This window comes from Hemicordylus capensis, chromosome 5 (genome assembly GCF_027244095.1).
Source record: "Hemicordylus capensis ecotype Gifberg chromosome 5, rHemCap1.1.pri, whole genome shotgun sequence".
NCBI classification, from domain to species: domain Eukaryota; kingdom Metazoa; phylum Chordata; class Lepidosauria; order Squamata; family Cordylidae; genus Hemicordylus; species Hemicordylus capensis.
This window is the reverse complement of record NC_069661.1, coordinates 72,810,419-72,832,063: the sequence shown is the minus strand read 5'-3', so window position 1 is coordinate 72,832,063 and position 21,645 is coordinate 72,810,419. Positions and strand designations below refer to the sequence as shown.

The following is a 21,645-nucleotide window of genomic DNA, read 5'->3' as shown; positions in this document are numbered from 1 at the left end:
GAACTAGTAAAGAAATGTTAGAATCGGCTCAGTGGGACCACAACACTATTCTGTTAAGCAGCTTCAACACTGCCATACATTGTTGCTACAAGGGTGCAGTTTCCATTCCTTGTGCTGAATGAAAGCAAGAGGACAAGGCTGAGTGGTAAAGAACATGTGTTGCAAGCAGAAGGCCCCGGATGCAGTCCCCGGCATCTCCAAGTGTCATCTCCAGTACCAGGCACAGAGAAAGACCTCTGCCTGCCGTCTTTGAACACAACCCTGAAAGATCAGGTAGGTAGCTTGGGAATACTCCTGGACCCAAAGCGCTTCCTGGTTGAGATGGTGGCCAGGAGCACTTTTTATCAACTTTGGCTGATACGTCAGCTACGTCCATTTCTAGTGGTGAATGACCTTAAAAAAGTGGTACATACTGTATGCTGATAACCTCCAGACTTGACTACTGTAATGCGCTCTATATGGGGCTGACTTTGTACTTAGTCCGGAAACTACAACTGGTACAGAATGCGGCAGCCAGATTAGTCTCTGGGATAACATGAAGGGACCATCTAACACCAGTTTTTAAAGAACTGCACTAGTTACCGATATGTTTCCAGGTGAAATACAAAGTGCTGGTAATTACCTGTAAAGCCCTTAACAGCTTGGGTCCAGGCTACCTTACTGCTAGGTCTTACTTTTGGGGTAGGTCTTACTTTCGGGGAAACAGGGTATTTAAGAGAGCGCCTCCTTTGTCATGAACCCTTCCGCCTTTTACAATCTTCTGGAGAGATCCGGTTACGGTTGCCACCAGCTCGTCTGGTGGTGCCTCAGGACCAGGCTTTCTCTGTGGCTGCCCCAGGGCTTTGGAATAGGCTCCCTGCTGAAATAAGAGCATCTCCTTCTCTGTCTGTTTTCAGGAAGACCCTCAAGACTTTCCTGTTCTTGCAAGCTTTTAATCAGAATTTTAATATTTTTATATTGTTTTTATTGTGTTTCATCTTGTGATTTTTAACATTAAAATTTTTACACCACTTAGAGATTTACATATCAGGCGGTATAAAAATATGATAAACTAACTTGAGAGCCACAGACAATACTGAGCTAGATGGATAGATAGTTTCCTAATTAATAAGGTGGACAAAAGGCAACAAGAGGAGCAGACTGTTTTAACTCCCTTCTTCCACTTTGTCAAACTTTACCAATTCAGGCTAGACGTTAAGAAGACTTTCCTAACGTAGGAGCTGTTTGACAGTGATACAATCTACCTTGTGCAGTAGTGGGCTCTCCTTCGCCAAAAAGTTTTCAACCATAGGTTGAACACTGTCAGGGATGTTTTAGCAGTTTCCTGCTGAGTAGAGGGTTGGACTAGAAAACCTCCAATATCCCATCCAATTCTATGACTATACAGCCCTATTCAAACATTGTGTTGTATGTGCATACAGGTGTCTGCACATACATGTTTTTGCATGCATGATAGTACTTAGGTTCACCTTAAAAGTAAACCTAGATACAGAAACCCTCAAACGCAGGGTAAAGATAGAAAGTGTACTACTGTACATGCACTGAACATAGTCTAATGCGTGAATAACTGTACATGCATCTCTGTATGTGCACTGACACATGTTAACAGGGTGTATTATGCTACCTTTAGAGTAGCACAACCTTCCAGAAAAGCATTGGAATCAAGTAGCCAAGAGTGGAGGGCAGAAAAGGTACAAAATTCCACAATGCTAAGAAAATACAACTGAGCAGCTTAAATTACTATTTAACTCTGGGTGGATTTTCATTCAGAGAGTTTTATTCCCCCCACATCTGAACTTTGGCATGTGTGTCTTACCTAAAGTCAGCTGACTGCAGCTCAGTGGGTAGGACAGAGTCTTTATGCTGCTTGGGAACCAATTTAGATATGATATCTCCCACATGCAGCAGAACCAAGAAGTCCTCACTCATGACACTGCTCCATATGGCTGCCACAGTGTTTATAAAGATAGTAATAAACTTTGTTAGCCACCCTAGAACAAATTGTTCTCTGGGCGGCTTACAACAGAGGATTAAGACATACAATAAAAACACATATGAATACAACAAATATTTATATACTACTTTTCAACCAAAGTTCCCAAAGTGGTTTACATAGATATAAATAAATAAAATGGCTCCCTGTCCCTTTAGGGTCACAATCTAAAAGAGAAACATAAGAGAGACACCAGTAACAGCCACTGCAGAGATGCTGTGCTGGGGTTGGAGGGGGCCAGTTGCTCTCCCCCTGCTAAATAAAGAGAACCACCACTTTAAAAAGGTGCCTCTTTGATCAGTTAGCACTTAACACCACACTAAATCATAACAGACCAAAAAGGTGAAAAGAATATACAAAATACAATACAAAGCAGCTTAAAAACTCACTTTATAATTAGTTGAAAATTAGAATCAAATCTGAAAAACCCTAAATTGAAAATAATATTTTTTTAAAAAATAAATAAATCTGAATTTTAAAAGCCTGGGTGAACAAAAAGGTCTTTACCTGGTATATAAAAGAGCAAAGTGATGAAGCCAGGTGGACCTCACTAGGGAGGCTATTCCATAAATAGGGTGCAACCACCAAAAAGGCCCTCTCCCTGGAAGCCACCCACCTCTCCTTGTTTGGCAGGGGCACCTGGAAGAGCGCCTCCAAAGAAGATCTTAAAGTGCAGCTAGGGACATATGAGGCAAGGTGCTCTCTCAGGTAACCCAGTTCAGAACCATTTAGGGCTTTAAAGGTTAAGACTAGCACTTTGAATTGGGCCCGGAAACGGACTAGGAGCCAGTGCAGATTCTTTCCTTATATACTGGTCCATAAGCATGCAGTGATTGTAAAGCAGTATAACATTTGCATGCAGGTCACACAGTGTCTGCACACATTTGTGCTGGTGCATGAAGATGGTCTGGCATCACTGCACACAGAAAGTGCCACGTCTACTGATTCAAAGTTGGAACATAAGGCTATCCAAGGCCCTTCAGAAACATCCAGTGAGCCACATCTTCATTGAGCAGACAAGGAAAGATAGACTTTAGAAGATTGAGGTTCTGCTAGCAATAAAAAGCAAGCTCAAATTCAGCTTCACATTTAAGGGTCAAAAACAGAAAGACCTACAAGTGAGGATGGGAGCAACTCTGTTTGCTGCACTCCCCAACAGAATCCGATGGATTCTAGTTCAGGCCCACCATGCAGAAAGTGTGTTTAAAATGTGTCTTCATGCTAAATATCAAGACTAGTATCTTGGGTTCAATATGACAACATATTAACCTATTGCTAAAAGATTTTTGCTATGAGGACACAGCAAGTGTTGACCATGGCATGTTTCATCATTTGTATAATCAAACATGCATCCCGGCGCAGACACTTTCTGCGCTTCATTGCTTCCAATAAGATGCACACTCAGAAGTGCATCCCGATTAACCTTTGGCCTACTACAATGGAGTGGGGAAAAGAAGAGAAAGACTTGGACTGAGAACAGGTACTGAAGCCCCTAAGATCAGTTTAACCATCCCTGTTCTCACTACCCACTTGCAGCTTAAAGTACAGGCTGCTGCTTGTGGACTCTGCTGTTGCCCAGTGCATGACCCCCCAAAAAACTTTAAATAAGCCAATGGGGTGGGGGGATTGGACTCCAAAGGACCTGTATCTCATGGTACATACTCTACCAATTCCTGCTGTTCCCTTTGGACCCATGGTAGATTAAATGGAAGCAAGCAACAGGGTACTGGCTTTCCTTCTGCCTGCCAATGTAGGCTTGCATCTGTGAGACATGTTCTGCTCCAAACAGCTGTGGCAGAGCACATCCACGGCCCATAGTTTAAAAACGCATCTGTTCACCCAGGCTTTTCACTGATACTGTTTTGATTGTTTTTAATGTTTAAAAAATTTTAAATTGTTGTGTTTTAAAATTCTTGTTTTTGTTTTTAACTGTTTTAATGTTGTTTTTATCTTCTTGTAAACCGCCCAGAGACGTAAGTTTTGGGTGGTATAAAAATATGTTAGTTAAATAAATAAATAAATAAATAATAGTTCCTGCCCTCACCTACCCACATGCCTCGGGAATGGAACTTTTAAATGTCAGAATCACACACATTTCCCCTACATACTTCAAAAACCACATACAACCATTTCCCTGCATATCTTCGGATTCCTCCAATATGTAGGAAGCCTTCCTTCCCAGTCTTTACCCACTTTCCAGGAAACACACAGAACAACCTGCTTGAAAATCCAGGCAATTCAATCTGGAGGTAACTTTGCTCAATTTGCAGCACAGAGTCCAATTTTCATAGTCTTTAACACATGGAAATATGACTTAGTCTATGATTACTGTGAAGATGATGCACAACTCTTTCCAGTGAGCAATGATGGTGAAATCTGAACATGTTTCACACAAAACTGTCCAAGAAGCATTACCAAGCATGGCATTAACAAGGACAGGTTGGGCACAGGCCCAAAGGCTCACACACATCTAAGGGGCCACCCAACAGATATCTGAAGAAGGAAGAGTACATCTGCTGCTGATCACCACTAGATCCTGCCCCCAGGAAGCTAACTGAGCAACAGGAACATTTCCATCCTTCCATGTGTGGCGCCATTTTGATGTTCTACTCCAGCTCCTCTGACAACACTTTCCCCTATCCACTAGTAGTGCTCACTGCCTGGAAATCACTAGGCACTATCAAAGGAGGTGTTAGTGCAGCCCATGGAGAAGTAGGGTGCCCTTTGAGCCATTGTGGGATCACAGGGCTTTGTCTGAAGACCACATACTACTGAGTGCCAGCCCTGCTCTAGCTCCGAAGGAGTCATGAAAAGTGTAGGTGAATTTATTAACATTTGTATTCTATCTTTCTTCCATCGTGGAACTCAATGCATGGGCTTCTCATCCTCATGTCACTAACCCAGGCACGGAAGAGATCTAAATCTGCTTAGCTTCAACAAGATGTCTGTATCATGTTCTCTCAGTCCAACTTACATTTCTTGTATTCATTTGACTACAAAACTTTCCAGTTTTGTTACACTACATCAATACCTTCCTACAAGTATAATGATTATTTATACCAGAAGGGTGTTAACATATTATAATGACCCTTTTAAAATATTGCTTTGTATTAACTTTTCTAAAGCTAGCCATTATTTTTCCAGCATAGATAACAAGTGTTGTGAGTGGTGAGAGAACCAGGTAGGACTGGAGAGACCGAGGTTCAAATCCCCACTTAGCTATTATGCTTACTGAGTGACCTTGATCCAGACATATACTCAGCCTGATCTACCTCACAGGGTTGTTACAAGGATAAAATGTGGGGGAGGCATCATGTACATCACCTTCAACTCCTTGGAAGAAGGGCAGGCTAAAAATAATTTAAAAAACCAGTAGCATGCCAAGGGCTACAAAACAGCAGGTGCACTTGAGCAAAATCTGTTTCCATTATTCTGAACTAGAGAAAAGTGCTAAGATCACATAAATGCTATTAAAATGCACATATCCCTCTTATGACTAAGATGCCAAAAATAAATGCCATTAGCTTCACAGGAAAAAAAATCTTGCCTTGTATCATCATGCATACCATTATAGGATGAGTTGACAGAATCCTCCCACTCACCTGTACATTTTCCTCTGTAACCTGAATTTCAGCAGTGTAAACATATTCAATGAGCATCTTAAGGGTCCAACCGTCAACTTCCTTTATTCGTACTCTCTTTGCTTGACTTTCACTCATTTCACCTACAATACACGGTTGTATAGTTCTGTTAATTTAAATCAGACACAGAGACAGTTGGTATCAACGTGCTCCAATTTATCACAGAACACCAAACAACTCCTCCATTCCCTCCAAAAGAAAGGAAATGCTTATCCTCCAGCATAATACTGTGTGGATTTGTGCATCTTTTAGAAAGTTAGGTGCTGTTGGGAATCATGCAGGGCTAGAAACAATATTTGAATTTAAGGAACAAGCATTAGCTTCAGCTACATTTTGTTAAATCTGCATAGTCTTTCAGAACCTGTGTGCCAATAAAACTTCACTGAAACCATGAAGTTTTCAGCCCCTGAATTACAAGTGAATATATAACTCAGCACATTATAACCATATACGGAGGGGAAATACAAAGCAGAGCTATTCATAACACACAACAGCACCTTCACTTTAATATGTAAGTGATGCCAATAGAAATTGTCCTAGAAAATTCCAGCACCACACAAGAGGATTAATATTAGCAACATTTGACTCATCATCCCGCAAAACAGTTTCACCTCTATCTAGAAGAGAGGAAGCATGGCACCAGCTTGTGGAGGCTGGAACGCTGATCATGAAGACCATCTGCAGTGCCAGTATAACATGTTTACCAAAAAGAATTTAGAACAAGTCTCCAAGGCCAGAAAACCCAGTGCAGAAGTTGCATCTGATGTGCTTCATTTAGCAATAGTTGTTTCTCAGAGGGAGTGAGAGAAGCCTACCCTGTTCCTTCCAATTCTTAGCAGGGCCCCATTTGTTATAGAGCAATTACTAACCAGGGAACCAAGAATAATCCCTTCCTACCTCATGTCTCAACTAGAGTACTAGCCTGGTGCTAGCAGCAGAGCAATAGAAGATCGGTGGGTAACATCCAGACTAGTCAGCCATGACTAAGCATCACTGAAATCAACAATACACATTAATCAGGACTAACTTAAATCCCATTCATATCAATGGGATTTAGCCAGACGAGTTTAGTCTGGATATTGTCTGATATCTTGCTCCAGTGGTTTGCTCCTTTTGGGTCAACGTCTGAGCTGGAGCATAACTCCTATACTCCACAGGAGTATAGGCTACCTCAAGGCATTTGGAGGCATCCTGCCACTAAACCAGCTAAAGGGGAGCAGGCATGCTTGTGGAAAATAGGATCCTGGATTCCCTGTTTGGAGAGACTGTGTACTGGTGGAAATGGAGATACTGAGACAGTTGGCCATGTGCTTCTGAATTTGTTCCTTCTATCATAAGCTGCATTTCAAATATATGGTTCCGCTCATTCTTAGATACCCTGATAATTTGGATGAATTTTATATAAACTTATTTCTTCCTGATAAATACACCGATGCCTTGCACATGGAAGCCAAATTTTGTACGGCTGTGATTAAGATCCACACATGATATATCAGAAACGTTCAATTTTAATTGTACTCGCACCCTTCCCCAGGCTCTGGGCGGTGTACAACAACTTTTTAAAAAGACATAAAACCCACAATTAAAACAATGTTAAAAGCAATCTAAAACAATTCAAAAATGATTAAAACTATTTAAAACCAATTAAAATACATTTAAAAACAACAACATATTACAAGCCTTGGAAGGCAAGGCCAAATAAATAGGTTTTTAGGGCTCTCTTAAAGGCCGATAGCGAGCCTAAACTGAGGATATCTGCCGGGAGTGCATTCCATAGACCAGGAGCAGCTACAGAAAAGGCCTGGTTCCGAGTCGCCACCAGACGTACCGGTGGTAACTGGAGATGGACCTCTCCAGATAACCTCAACGAGCGATGGGTATCATACCGAAGAAGGCGCTCTCTATGGTAACCCAGACCCAAGCCGTTCAGAGCTTTAAAGGTAATAACCAGCACTTTGTATTTCGCCCAGAAACATATTGGCAGCCAGTGCAGCTGTTTTAAGACAGGCATAATATGGTCTCTCCAGGTTACCCCAGAGACCAACCTGGCTACCGCATTTTGAACTAACTGAAGTTTCTGAACTATGCACAAAGGCAGCCCCATGTAGAGCACATTGCAGTAGTCAAGCCGGAAGGTTACCAGCTGATCCACCACTGTTTTGAGATCATTCTTTTCAAGGAATGGACACAGCTGTTGAATCAGCCAAAGCTGATAGAAAGCACTCCTGGCCATAGCCTCCACCTGAGATACCATGATGAGGTCTGGATCCAAGAGCACTCCCAAGCTGCGTACCTGTTCCTTCTGGGGGAGTGTAACCCCATCCAGCACAGGAAGATCTAACTCATCCCTTAAATTCTGATCCCCCACAATTAGCACCTCTGTCTTGCTTGGATTCAGCTTCAATTTGTTATCCCTCATCCAGCCCATTACTGCCTGTAGGCAGGCATTTAGGGAGTGAATGCCATTTCCTAATGATGAAGATGATGATAAGGAGAAATAGATTTGGGTGTCATCAGCATACTGATAACACCCTGAACCAAATCTCCTGATGACCTCACCCAGCAGTTTCATGTAGATATTAAAAAAGCATTGGTGACAGAATGGAGCCGTGAAGGACTCCATATAACAGCTCTCATTTAGAAGAGCAACTGTCACCAAGCTCCACCATCTGGGTTCTGCCCAAAAGATAGGAGCAGAACCACTGCAAAGAAGTGCCTCCTATCCCCAACTCCCCCAGGCGACCCAGAAGGATACTATGGTCGATGGTATCAAACGCTGCCAAGAGATCCAAGAAAACCAACAGAGTCACACTCCCTCTGTTGATTCTCTGGAAAAGGTCATTCATCACGCCGACCAAGGCTGTCTCAATCCCACAGCCCGTTCTAAAGCCAGTTTGAAATGGGTCTAGATAATCGGTTTCTTCCAAAACCACCTGGAGCTGGTTGGCCACCACCCTCTTGATCACCTTGCCCAACCAAGGGAGATTGGCCTATAACTATCCATCGCTGAGGGATCCAGGGAACGCTTCTTAAGAAGAGGTCTAACTATTGCTTCCTTCAAACATGGAGGCACACTACCCTCCCTCAGCGATGCATTTATGATGCTGACCAGGCCACCTCCAACAATCTCCCTACTAGATTGAAGCAGCCAGGTTGGGCAAGGGTCCAGAGAACAAGTGGTAGGCCGCATGGCCCCAAGCAGCTTGTCCACATCATCAGAAGTCACAGATTGAAATTGATCCAACCTAACAGTGCAAGAGGGATTGCTGGACACCTCCTTTATAGACCCAGCAGAAATAGTGGAGTCCAAGTCGGCCCGAATACAGGAGATTTTGTCTGCAAAGAACCCACTAAAAGCATCACAGGAACTGATTTACAATAGAAGGAGCCTCCGGGACTTCTATTCTTCTATTGATTTACAATAGAAGAACGCCTCCGGGAACTGATTTACAATAGAAGGAGCAGAAATTATGCTCCTCACCACCCGGGATAGCTCTGCAGAACGTGAACCTGCAGACGCAATGCGTGCTGACCAAAATTCCTTTTTTGTCACATGCACCACCATCGCATAAGCCTTCAAATGGGTCCTATGCTTCATCCTGTCAGATTTAAGCCGAGTTCTCCTCCACTTGTGTTCCAGTCGCCTACCCAGCCGCTTCAGTCCTCTCAGCTCCTCGGTATACCAGGGGGGCATTTTTGAAGCAGGTCTGGAGGGACGCTTAAGAGCAATCATGTCCACTGCCCTGGTGAGTTCTTTATTCCAGGTTCCCACCAGGGCATTGACAGAATCACTGGCCGCACCAACATCAAAACCCTCTAAGGCCTTTTGGAAACCTACTGGGTCCAACAGCCTTTTTGGGCAGACTATCCTAATAGGTCCATCACTTATTAGGAGACTACAAGCCGACCCCGCACAGAGCATCTGTGCGCTCTTTGGGGCCGGCTACCTCTTTCTCTCCACCCCCGTCTCTGGCGGGGCTGAGTGCGGCGGCAGCGGCCGCCAGCAAGCTGAGTCCCCCCGCCGCGGCCGCAAGTGGGCCGAGTGCCACTTTAACATCCGCGGCTGGGCCAGGCGTTAATTCTCCTGGGTGCGCCAGCCAATCAGGCGCCCCCGCAGCCCAGCCAATCAGCTGGGCTGCCGGGACGCATTTTTCCCTGGCACACCCAGGAGAATTATATATATAGATACTATACTAGTTTATCTCAATTTTTGATTCCACATGTGTGTATACATATATACATTGGTACTGATATTTACCTTTAAGGTTTATTTTATTTGATCTGGATTCTATATTTGAGCAAACATCACAACAGCACTGAACTGGCGGGGGCGGGGGGGGGGAATTGAACTGATCCTGGATTAAATAAGCCTTGGTCTTGATCCAGCAGGGCTTTTTTGTTCATATCTATCCAAGAACTTACATCCATCACAAGTTGAAATGCCTCTGCTTGCAAAGCCTGTTGAGGCATTAGAGCAGATCACTCAGTGTCAGAGAGATTGAGCAGACAAAAGAAAAGAGAGTGAGGGAAGCATAGAACCATCAGGGAAGCCCTTCATAACAATGGGCCCTGTACTAGTGCTTGTCAAATGCAATAAGCCCTACCTTGTATGCTAATTCCATATTTTTCTCCATCTTAAAAGAGAACCTGAGAGAAACACACACATTTTGGATGACTTGATCTGATAACAGAACTACCACTGTTATCCCACACAAACTGCCATGGGAATAAGCACCACTGAAATTGGGCCTTACTTCTGAACACACACTTTTAGGACTTCACTAGAAATTCAGAATTTCAGCTTTATTACTGCTCTAAGAAATTACAGAACACTTATACCAACACACACTGAAGTAACTGACATAGAAGACAACACAAATCTTTCTCAGGCTCTGCAAATCTACCAACATTGCTGCCTTAAGCACAGCACAGGCAGGACAGAGCAAGAATAGAAAGGGGAGCCAGCTGGCATGACACACAGTCCAGCTGTCACTCAAAGAACACTAAAACATGCTCCCCAGCAATATGTCATTAAACCCTTCATGAGTGCCAATCTCTTAAAATGTTCAGCCTCCAAACATTGCTAACTGATGTCTCAATCCTCCACTGCAGCCTTTTGACCTTGTTCACTAGTGATTCGCACAAGGATGCTTAACTCACAAATGTAGCATCTTGTGATGACTTGCATGAGTGAATACGCCAAGGAAACTTTCATATTACCTAGTGTCAATTCTAACATTGTAGATATTTCACATATTCACCAAGAAGTTACGTTCTTTGCATGTGTGAACTAGTCTCAAGATGAACATTAAGGAAATCCTCCCAAACAGGTTTGTGTTTTTCAAAAGCAACTCTTTGTGCTTAAACTGAAACAAGCAATAAGAAAAATGGGTACCTGTAAACATGGCATGGAAGTACGGACTGCAAGCTGCTAATACAACTCTATGAGCAGCAATTTCCATGTCTTCAGCTACTATTGTCACATCACACAGCAAGTTTTGACTACATGGAGAGACAGAGCAGAAGAAAGGATGGTAAGATACAAAGTCTTCAGAACAGCGAACATACTAATTATTTACCTCAAGATACTACTCAAACAGGCATTCTAATGCTAGCTTTAGCTTAAAAGTATAACCATTGCCCAGCTTGAACGCTAGCGAACAGTGAACAGGAAAATGCAGTTTATCTGAAACCTTGGAAAAAATAAGCAGCGGACAGCCCAAGTCTGCTAGTACATTGACAAGCCAGAGCAGATGCTCCTGGTCCCCTTGACACTACTACTATGCTCACCTTGACCCATTTTTATTGTATCACAGCTGAAGCCTACAACTAATTTTTCCTCAGTTTTACCAAGTACTGTTTGCTTCTTAATAAGCTAGACTTGTTGAAATTAATGTTCAATCCTTGCTTGATTTCTCAGTGAAAATCCTGTTTCACAGAGGAATCAAAAAAATTGTCTGGAGATGAGCAAGAAGTCTCAAGTATAATCGGTTTGAGAGTGAGTTTAACTGTATGAATAAGCTTATTTGCACTACAGAAGCACAGGCAGACCAAACGAACAAAATTCTGCAATTCAAGCAAGCTGAATTCTCCAGCTTGCTTCCCCCATGCCTCCACTCCTGCTTCAGCCCAAAGTAGCAAGATATACACAATACCTCCACAACTACAGCTATTTTCTCTTTTATTGTGATTATATCTTCATTCTGTATACTGCCCTGTTATATTTTTGATGAAAACAAAGTAAGTGTGACTTAGCTGTCAAAGCACCTGCTTCATCCAGAATGCAAGTTTAATAATATATTTTAAACTCCCAGATTGCTTCCCTCACAATAATTCAGGCTTGTTCCAGAAGCATTTGAATAACTTTCAAGACCTCATTTTCCATATTCAGCTTGAAGATTCACACATCAGAATTTTAGGAATTTCATTATTAAAAAAGATTTTCCAGCATTTCTGTTAAGCAGCATGAGGAAAGGTGTTCCTGATATTAATTCCAGATCACAGAATCTGTTATATTAATTCTCCTGGGTGTGCCTTGGAATGTGCGTCCCAGTGCCCAGCTGAATGGCTGGGCGGCAGATGGGCCTGATTGGCTGAGGCGCACCCAGGAGGATTGGTCGCCGTGGCAGCAGCAGGCCTGGCCGCAGAGGCCAGGGGCAGCAGCGGGCCCAGCCCAGCTGTGGAGGCAAGGCCCGGGGGCGGGGAGTGGGTGGGGAAGAAGTGGCCGTGGGGAGGAGAGGCAGCAGGGCCTGGAAGTGGAGACTGCGGCAGAAGTTGGGGCGGGGGGGCAGGGAAGAGGTAACTGCCGGCCCCAAAGAGCGCACAGATGCTCTGTGCGGGGTCGGCAAGTTATTGGAATTGTCATTGTAAAACCTGGTTACACTTGACAGTGATCCAAAAATGGATCCTTTAACTAGATCTAGCAGCAAACAGGGAACACATTCACTCCCAGCACTCAAATCCTGAAGCAAGTATTTGGCTATGCTGAATCCAAGTAATTCTACTCCAGAATTATAAAGTATATGGAGATTTTAGGCTTTAAATATGGAAAAACATTTAAGAAAAGCCAGAACAGAACTTTATATGCTTACTTAAGACATATCTGCTGTATCTTGTCATATACAGATGAATAAATTGGGTCATTATTAAAGATGTACATCAGGTTTCCATATATAAACATGTTTCCCCAATTCCTTCCCCTGCCCCCCAAGAGGAGTGCTTTGTGTATACATCAGGAAATACCATCGCACTCACACAGCTTTCCTACATAGAAAGGAATCCTATGCATGAAGAAGTTCTGTTCATGCCAATTTAGTTTAAGAGGCCACTACAATTGGTATTAAAAATCCTAGCATGATGGATTCAGAAGCAATACACATTTTAAACTCAGAAGTCTCTTACAACTATACAACCTCAGAACGCACACATAGGTTCAAATGTGCAAGCATCCCTTTAGCAAGCTACCATTATTCCTCACATACGGAGAACTAAGACAGAAAGCACATTGTCCATTAAGAAAAAGGCAGAAGTGCACTTTGAACACTACTCTACTAGTGTTCTACTAGATAAGAGGCCAATGCCCTAACCACTGAATCAGAGCTATACATGCTATCAGTGGGAAGGACCCAGAATAAGTCGTTATTACTAAATCCCACTGAAATTCATAGGGCATAAGCTAGCCATGATGAACTTGCCTCATTCATTTCAACTGTGCTTACAGATGACTAACAGTCTGCCTCCTGTTCATTGCCTGGACCTTCTCCCTCTACCTCTCATCTGAATGAAATTGTAAGTCCCTGGAGGTAGGGAAATTTGTTCTATAGTCATGTCCAAAGCAGCACAAGTCTAAGGAAATGGAAGACAGCATAACCACAGGTAAAGATAAGAGGCAAAATATATAGAGAACTATATACTAATTGTCAAGATGCCGAAAATGGAAGTTGCAAATATTAAATGTATTTCACTAGGCTGAGTTTTAAAGAGTCAAATCAGCTAGAGGGCATCTCTTTTAAGACACTGCTTTACTGGAATTCTAGCTGTTGGGAGTCAAAGCATCTAACATACAATACTGACACAAACTCTGCTGAGAAACAGAGTAGAAAATAGTGAGGTCATTCACAAAATCAAAAAATGTGTTCTACCCAGGTTTGGGAGCTGTTTGTGTTCCCGTTTTTTGCTTTTGTGGAAGCAAAGTCAGAGGAAATGCTAACCAGGTTTCCTTCCTACCTTGCTTCTACATAAACAAAAATTGGGAGCACACACAGCTCCCAAACCCATGAATGATCTCAATATGTTACAAGCTAACTGTGCACAGAATGGCCGACATTTGCTTTAACTAAAAACCCAAAATAATCAACCACACAACCTTATTCAAGACCACTAGGGACATACCAAGACATAAAAAGGGAATCCAACACACAGGAGTAGATGAAGACACTCACACACCACCCAGTTCTGGTCATGGTTGCACAACTCCATGAACAAAAGGGTGGGTAGCGATTACACAGAACAGCAGCCAATTTTTATGGGTTATCACATATTCCTTTGAAGGGGTACATGGGGCAATTTCAAGTGGAAGAATGACAGGCAATGCTGAACCCTCCTGCTTCATATAACTTGATGCTCACAGCACCCTTCCCCAGAATTCATCTCATGCTTCTATCCACCCATCTTCCAAGGAGCTCAGGGTAGTGAATCTGGCATTTATTGCATTTTATCACAGCAATCTTGTCAGGCAGGTTAGACAGTGTGCTCATAGCTGAGCAGAGGTCAACCAGGCAATATCATGGATGGGGAGAGGAGACCAGCAAAAAAGAAAAGTGATCTGGAGGGGAAGGGGTACAGGAGAAGGGTTAAGTACTCCATTCCTGTCCACTGTTTGAAGTCACCCTCAACCCAACTTCATAGGTGTAGGGCAGCAATTCACATCTGAAGATAAATGTCTGCTACCATCATGTCTACTGGAAGCATTTATCTTGATCAAATTCAAGTTTCTCCACACAATATTCTTTAGAGAGCTGCTTTTGAGGAGAGCACAGCTGCTCTGCACACAGAAGAGTATCTCCAGATAACAGCTCCTCTAAGTTTTTTCTTCTTTTATTTATTTTACTTTGAAGGAATTTGCTCCTAGGCAAATGGTTGAGGATCACAGTCTAAATTTGAATTTATGTTCTATCAACATTCCATCCACTCAAACTTCAGAAAGCCAGTAACCAAGCAAGCAAGCAAGCAAGCAGAGTATTTGTATACCAAGTAGCAATACCTTCTTAATTCATTCATGACTTTGAAAGCTTTCTTCATATGCCAAGGATTCACTGTAACAGGACAGTGCTTTTCAGTATTATCATCTTTCAGATCCAGAGGTTTCTGATGGCACAGTTTGGTACATCTGTAAATAAGGAAGGCTGGTTCAATATTAGAAAACTTAAGAATTTGCATCATCACTGTAGATTGAAGGCTTACTCTTTATCTTTCTCTAACTTCTGTATCTCCAGCAGAAGGGTGCAAGCCAGGTAAAATGTACTTTCAACTGATGCTTCAAGACCAAAAAAACCAAGCAATTTTGAGCAATGTGTTGAAAGGCTAAGATTAATATCTTTAATCCTATTGAAGTACTAGTAGCAGATCAAAATAGTGTCAATTAAGAAGTGCACACAGAATACTCACTCAAGATATACTTACAACATGAAGTGAAAACCCATCTAAAATTGATGAGCTCTTTATCCCAGTTAACAAGACAGACTGATTCCAAGACTTAACTGCAAACAATCCACTACAGTTTAAAATACACCAGTCATCATAGCGTAATGTCATAGGAGTGGTTGTTTCCCAGCATTTCTTTCATTCAAGCACAAACATTCCCCCTCTGATCAAGTTAGGAGGCAGTGGGAAGTTAACAATCACTGAAAGTATTCTGGTTAGTTACATAGCAGTTCCATTTGATCCAAGCCTAAAGTTGGTGAACTTTAGAAACTCACCAAAAGCAAAATGTTATTGAGGTGCGGAATAAATGTTATTCTACAAATTCAGGTTACCAACTGCTATTTGATGCTTCTGTTACCACTGCCCTTTGAACAATTAGTGGTTAAGCTGACTGCAAAACCTTGAAAACCTGTAGTGGGAGTGGTGTTCAGACCCCCCAGAATCTTCTGGGCAGGCCCTGATTGGTATACTGCTGCCACCACCTGTTCACAACCTGGGAAGGTTTTTCCTGACCCCTTCCCCTGGGGGGGTATACCAGACTTGGTTGAACAGGATACCCAGTCTCCCTCACAGTTTCACAAAAGACCTGAAACAAAAGTGATCACTTGGGGGAAAATATTAGAAAATTGTGGCTCCTTTTGCCTAGGGCTTGGGAGGCATGCGACTAGGGACCCATCTTTCCCCACTGAGCACTCATGAAAGAATATAAACAACGCAAAAAGCTTTATTGTAACAATGGGCCATGAGCTAGAGCAAATGGGGGGAGGGAATAGAAGAAATAGGCCTTGGCCTTAAAATACTCAGGCAATACAGAGGGGTGGTGCGGGGGGGGGGGAGAATAAGCTTACACAAACTGACTGCAATTACTGTCCCTACTATACCTTTTACCCTGGTCCTTGGGGCTGTTATACTCCACAGGCCTCTAAGTCACCTTCTCAGCTCAAGCTGAGTAAGGCCCCAGGGAGAGAGAAAGAGAGGCACTTGACTTCACCACCTTCTCTCCTCTCCTTCCCCATCAACTCTCTCTCTAATCCTTCAGAAGAGATTCACAAAAGAAACGAAACCCCTCCTCCCAAAAAGAGACGGAAAAGCCAACTTTTAATTTAACTGGTTCCAGTCTGTAGCCAAATTAGAGGGTTTGGTTTGCAGTCTGACCCTGATGTCATCTATCCCAGCAATAAGGTCCACACTCTGTTAACCCTTTGCACAAGACAGCACCTTACACAAAATGAAAATAAAATCAAGGAACATAGACACTGAAAGAAAAAAAGGTTATGTCCAAACAGAATATGATCCAGATTGGGGTGGAGGGGTAGGTAGGAAGGAAACACCTGGCTCTCCAAGAAAAATAAATCTCTTCAAGCCCTCATTCTTGCTCACTTCATTTAGTATTTCCTATTTATCACCAAACTTCTAATTAAGACAAGTCTCTCATGTTGTGTCTCTCAAGGAGACTGCTTCTGTATACTACCAGTTATAGTAACTGTGTTACTATAAGCAAGTGTACCTGGATGTTCTATATTTTCTTGATGTCCTCTCTCAACAGGACTTTAAAAGTCACAGGCCCCAGGAAGGCACCTAAAAATTTAACTGTAGCACCTAGACTAGTATATTTAGAGGCAGAGTTATTTAATAAATCTTATTTGTCTTAGGCAGAGAAAGAGAAGCTAATTTCGCCCCCGCACCTCCCACTATGTCCATCACTAAGTCTGATAATTTTGTCCATTGTCTGGCTGCCAGATCCAAAGAAAAATTGTCAAGGCCTGTTCTAAGAATAAGCTTCACAAACTAAGACTGTAAGATTCTGAGACAGACCCCATTCGTTTTAATAATAATGGACTGAAACAGCATAGTGTGCATGTCTTCGTGTAGATACCTACAACATTACCCATTTTCAGTTCCAACTGAAGGTCCTCCATGACTTTTAGGAGCAAACCTTTCAACCAAATCTAGGGAACAAGACCACAGAATCCCTAGCACATGCTGCCCTTGGGATTCTGTTGAATAATTTTATTTAGTGGCGCTACAGCAGACATGGAAGAGGGATCCCAGTCTGCATGTCTCCTCTATGCAAGCCTGCCTGCGGCAAGGGGAACTTAGAAGAGAGTGTACTTTAGGGCTAAACAATATGCTGTGTTAGAAATTGAGTTCAGCACTGCATGCTTGTTTTTCCTCTAACTGAAATAGCAGACATAGGCAGGTACTATTAGGACTGTGGCAGATGGATTAAAGCCTCCTTCACCCACCCTGTAGTCGCAGCACCTCCCCCACCCCCCATAAAGACTCTTATCACAACCCAACCCAAGCACTCAAGGCCAAGCTACATGTTTAACTTAATGTAGTCTTTAGATACACATGCTATAAGTTTGCTTAATATCAAAGAAGAGGAGACATTACACAGCTGCTACTTCTAGCATCACACCTTCAAAACCTGAGACAGCAATGGCCAAATGCACAGTACCAAGTACTGCATTTGGCAATTGCAAATTTCTTCAAGACTATACCACCACCAGCACTACAGAAATCTCTTTTTAGATCTTTAATGTTCCTGTCATTGAGAAAATGTATAGAGAAGTGGAAAAACTTCAAGACACAAGGTAATATTCATATGGAATGATGGCGGAAGGATCAACCTGCTAGAATTAAAGCATGCTTTGTTTTTTCAAAAGAGTTTCCCTGTGGAGAGAAACATTTTCAGGAACAAGAAAGTATAACTTCTCCCTTGTCTAGGTTATGGCTTTGCCTCATAAGAAAGAGCATGGGAGAAGAGCTGGTCTTGTGGTAGCAAGCATGACTTCTCCCCTTAGCTAAGCAGGGTTCACCCTGGTTGCATATGAATGGGAGACTACATGCGAGCAGTGTAAGATATTCCCCTTAGGGGATGGAGCTGCTCTGGGAAGATAGGTTCCAAGTTCCCTCCCTGGCATCTCCAAGATAGGGCTAAAAGAGATTCCTGCCTGCAACCTTGGAGAAGCTGCTGCCAGTCTGAATAGATAATACTGAGCTAGATGGACTTATGGTCTGACTCGGTATATGGCAGCTTCCTATGTATAAAACTGTAACCCAAGCTAATTCTCTTCACCATTTGATTTTCTTCCAATTAGTAGTCTGTTTGCTTACATTCAACAGAAACATCCCCCACGCACCTCTTCCTCCTGTATTGTTACAGACCCTTCCCTCTCCCTTATCCTTCTATATCGTCTAGAAGTAAATGATAGCACAAAGGAATCTTTGAGCTTTCTTTCTGCTGCTTTCTCCAGAAGGTGTCCCTTTGCAGGAGATAGTCACATACAAAAAAATGTTGGCAAAACAAGTAATTGCTTTGTATCTTGTTCTAGTAAAAATTAATTTAAGACAGTGGGATAATGTTGCTCTAATCCATTCTCAAATGACCCAGACATCCATTATAAAAAGGAGGTAACAAAAAATTGGCACTCATTTATATTTCCTCACACCCACTTTGCCAGGAATCCAGCCTGATAAACAAGTTAACATTTATCAGTGTTCTTTGGAAGGTTGATTATTATTAGGCAACAGAAAGACAGCACTATACTCCACCCCTCCTCACTATGATGCTCAGTTTGCAACAGTCACCTTCTGTCCACCACTTGCCAATTTTTAAATCATTAAATTAAATAACTCGTAGAAACTTCACTTGAGGATATGAAACTGTAGCCCACGAGCCAGGCCCACCAATTTTGGTCATTAGGGCTGTCTCAAGGAACAAATGCTCATAGTGATTTTTGGCAATGTCTAATCTCCTAGGAATGGAAGACAAGTGACAGCATTGTTATACCTACAGCTTTCTGGGTGTTATCACTCTTTCCTTATCCCAACCCCTCAGATGATTAGGGTTAGTCAAACTAGAGCTTCACAGCTCATCTTGACCTGAAGCTGCCTACAAACCAGAACATTAGTATCTGACTGGAGCAGAATATCACTCTCACATCATGGCTTAACTGTGGTTTGTAAACGGCCTCAGATCTGCACAAGCTGTAATTAAACCAACCACAACACCCACATTAAGCAGGTAAGGAGCATGCAAGTTCGGCAGCATTAGAAGCCACATCCATGACCACAAACCATCTCTATGTTTAACCAGTCTGAAAGCAGACAAACATCTACAGCTATATACACCTTTCTATAGCTGCTTTGAGCTCTGCAACCTTTAAATCTCATTCTAGAAACCTAACTCAGTAAGGGTATAGTGGCAGAAATCAAATTTATCATCATTGCAGTTCACAATGCAAATGTGTCCCTCTCAGAAGATAGTTTTCAACCTAAACACCAAGCAAAAAGATGACAGCTCCCTCTGGGTTAAATGTCTGCATTAGATCTTAAGCTTGTTCTAATATGCTTCACCTTCCTAGTTAATGGAATTGGGACTTGGAGAAAACATTGAACATGACCCTTGAGGATCATACAGTACTTTACCTGATGGAATTTTGTTCTCATTTCCCCAGTTAGAACTGTTACCTGAAGCCTTAGTTTGCATTATTATTAATATACTCTTTTTTAGCTTACTTTCCAGTAGGCTTATGAGATCACTTGCATTCCGTGTATGTGCCCCCCCCCACACACACACTTTGCACCACTTGGCCCACTATGAACCAAATCGGATACAGTTGTAGGGACACCTCAATGGTGTAGTTTGGGATGTCATCCACCCCAATCCAAGATGGTGGAAACAAACATTTGAGGCACGTGGGCTACCTTGGGATTGTCTAACAGATTTGAACCAAATTTGGCACAGTTGTAGTGAGTGACACACAGGGAAACCTCAATGGTGTAGTTTGTAATGATGTCATCCATCCGGATCCTAGATGGCATACACGCAAATGTTTGAGGCGCAAGAGGCCTAACTTGTGGACCACCTAACTGATTTGAACCAAATTTAGTTCAGTTGTAAGGATAATGTGGGCAGATTAGTTCTTACTAGAACTTGTCAACAACATAATTCTCAAAGAGGCTTACACAGCAAACTTGGATAGGGAGTTCTTGAACAATTCACTTTTAGAAGCGTATAATCTGTTCTAGTCTGTCAGTCATTCCTTCCAAATCATAGAGCAACATGTGCACTGCCTTGCCTGACTCAGTACCAGCTCCAACACCACCAAAAGAAGCCTGCTGCTTCCCACGCAATTGATACTATTGCCACAATCCTCCAAACTTAACTTCTACACAATCTCTGAGGCAGTAGGCAACAACCCTAAAGCACAATTAGGACCATGCAACACATCAGAACCTATCAAGAGGTTCTTCTCATGTTTTCACTGAACAGGACCACTCATGCTAGCCCCACACCTGATTCCCTAGTGCCCCCCAGCCCCACACCTCCAGATACTTGGTGGAAGGTATAGATGTGGGCCTAACATATTGTGAGGGGACCACAGGAGATGGAGCAAAAGGGGCGGCAACCACAAGAGTGCCCAAGGAGCATCTGGAGCATAAAGAACCTTTAAAGCAGCGCCAGGGCGGGGAGATGCTCAGGAGGAAGGAATCGGCGTGTCTGGCCCATCAGATTCCCTAGGCTGGCCTATGGGGTGGGAGGCTGAGATCTCGTCTAGGGTCGGGGAGCTCTTGCGAAATCTTGGAACAAATTCCAGAGGTCAGCTGAGCTCTCGCAAGACTTGTCTGGGATGGCAGGGCTTATTTAAGGAGGTGCTGGCCAATGATGAAGGGCCAGTACATGGGGAGGGTTCGAGCTTGCAATTGCCCTGGGATCCATGAGGAGAGGATAGAGTGGAAGCAACCCTAATAGGCCTGTCGAGTTAACAGGGCTCGGGCAGGGGACTTCCTCTTTTTACCTCTCTCTCTCTCTCTCTCTCCGAGCATTCTGAAGCCTGCCTCTATAGGAACAACCCACTGTGTGGGATCCTCGCAGGGAACAGTGAAGCACCCAAGGGAGGAGATCCACAGATGTATGCAGCTGTAAATGCTCCACACAATTTGGAACCCTGTGCAAATGGGGGCCCTGATCACAATAAGAGTTTATCCATGTGCAGCTGAATGCACATAGGCCACCCTTCCTTCTGGTCTACAGACCACATTTGATTGACTGATATAGGCTGCCCCCATTCACACATTTAGTGGAAGGTTTGAAGATTGGGGAGGACAACATAATCCTGCTTATTCCTCTGCACACTGAGTGAAGATATAACTTTATATACCTTATATTCACCACTCATACATACAGTGGAACATAGGAAGCTGCCTTATACTGAGTCAGACTGTTGCTCCATCTAGCTCAGTATTGTCTACACAGACTGGCAGCGGCTTCCCTAAGGCTGCAGGCTGGAGTCCCTCTCA

At 42.9% G+C, this 21,645-nt stretch overlaps 2 protein-coding genes across 8 annotated transcripts in view; one reads left to right on the top strand and one right to left on the bottom strand.

Annotated features, from left to right (window-relative positions):
- Nucleotides 1-21,645, bottom strand: part of KLHL2 (kelch like family member 2) — a 96,296-nt gene that overhangs the window by 72,141 nt on the left and 2,510 nt on the right. For 2 of the 7 annotated variants that reach the window (XM_053252473.1, XM_053252474.1), the window contains exons 2-4: nt 14,897-15,022; nt 11,030-11,136; nt 5,596-5,717 (exon numbers count right to left, since the gene is read on the bottom strand). In XM_053252473.1, coding sequence (XP_053108448.1) covers nt 5,596-5,717; nt 11,030-11,136; nt 14,897-15,022 — 355 coding nt within the window. Of the gene's footprint in view, nt 1-5,595; nt 5,741-11,029; nt 11,137-11,901; nt 12,185-13,328; nt 13,480-14,896; nt 15,023-21,645 lie in introns of those variants that run through there. The other 5 variants (XM_053252475.1, XM_053252477.1, XM_053252476.1 and 2 more) reach the window with 5 other exon arrangements.
- Nucleotides 13,370-21,645, top strand: part of TMEM192 (transmembrane protein 192) — a 45,865-nt gene continuing 37,589 nt past the window's right edge. Inside the window, exon 1 of the mRNA XM_053252488.1 lies at nt 13,370-13,509. The gene's annotated coding sequence lies outside the window, so the exon portion shown is untranslated. The remainder of the gene's footprint in view (nt 13,510-21,645) is intronic.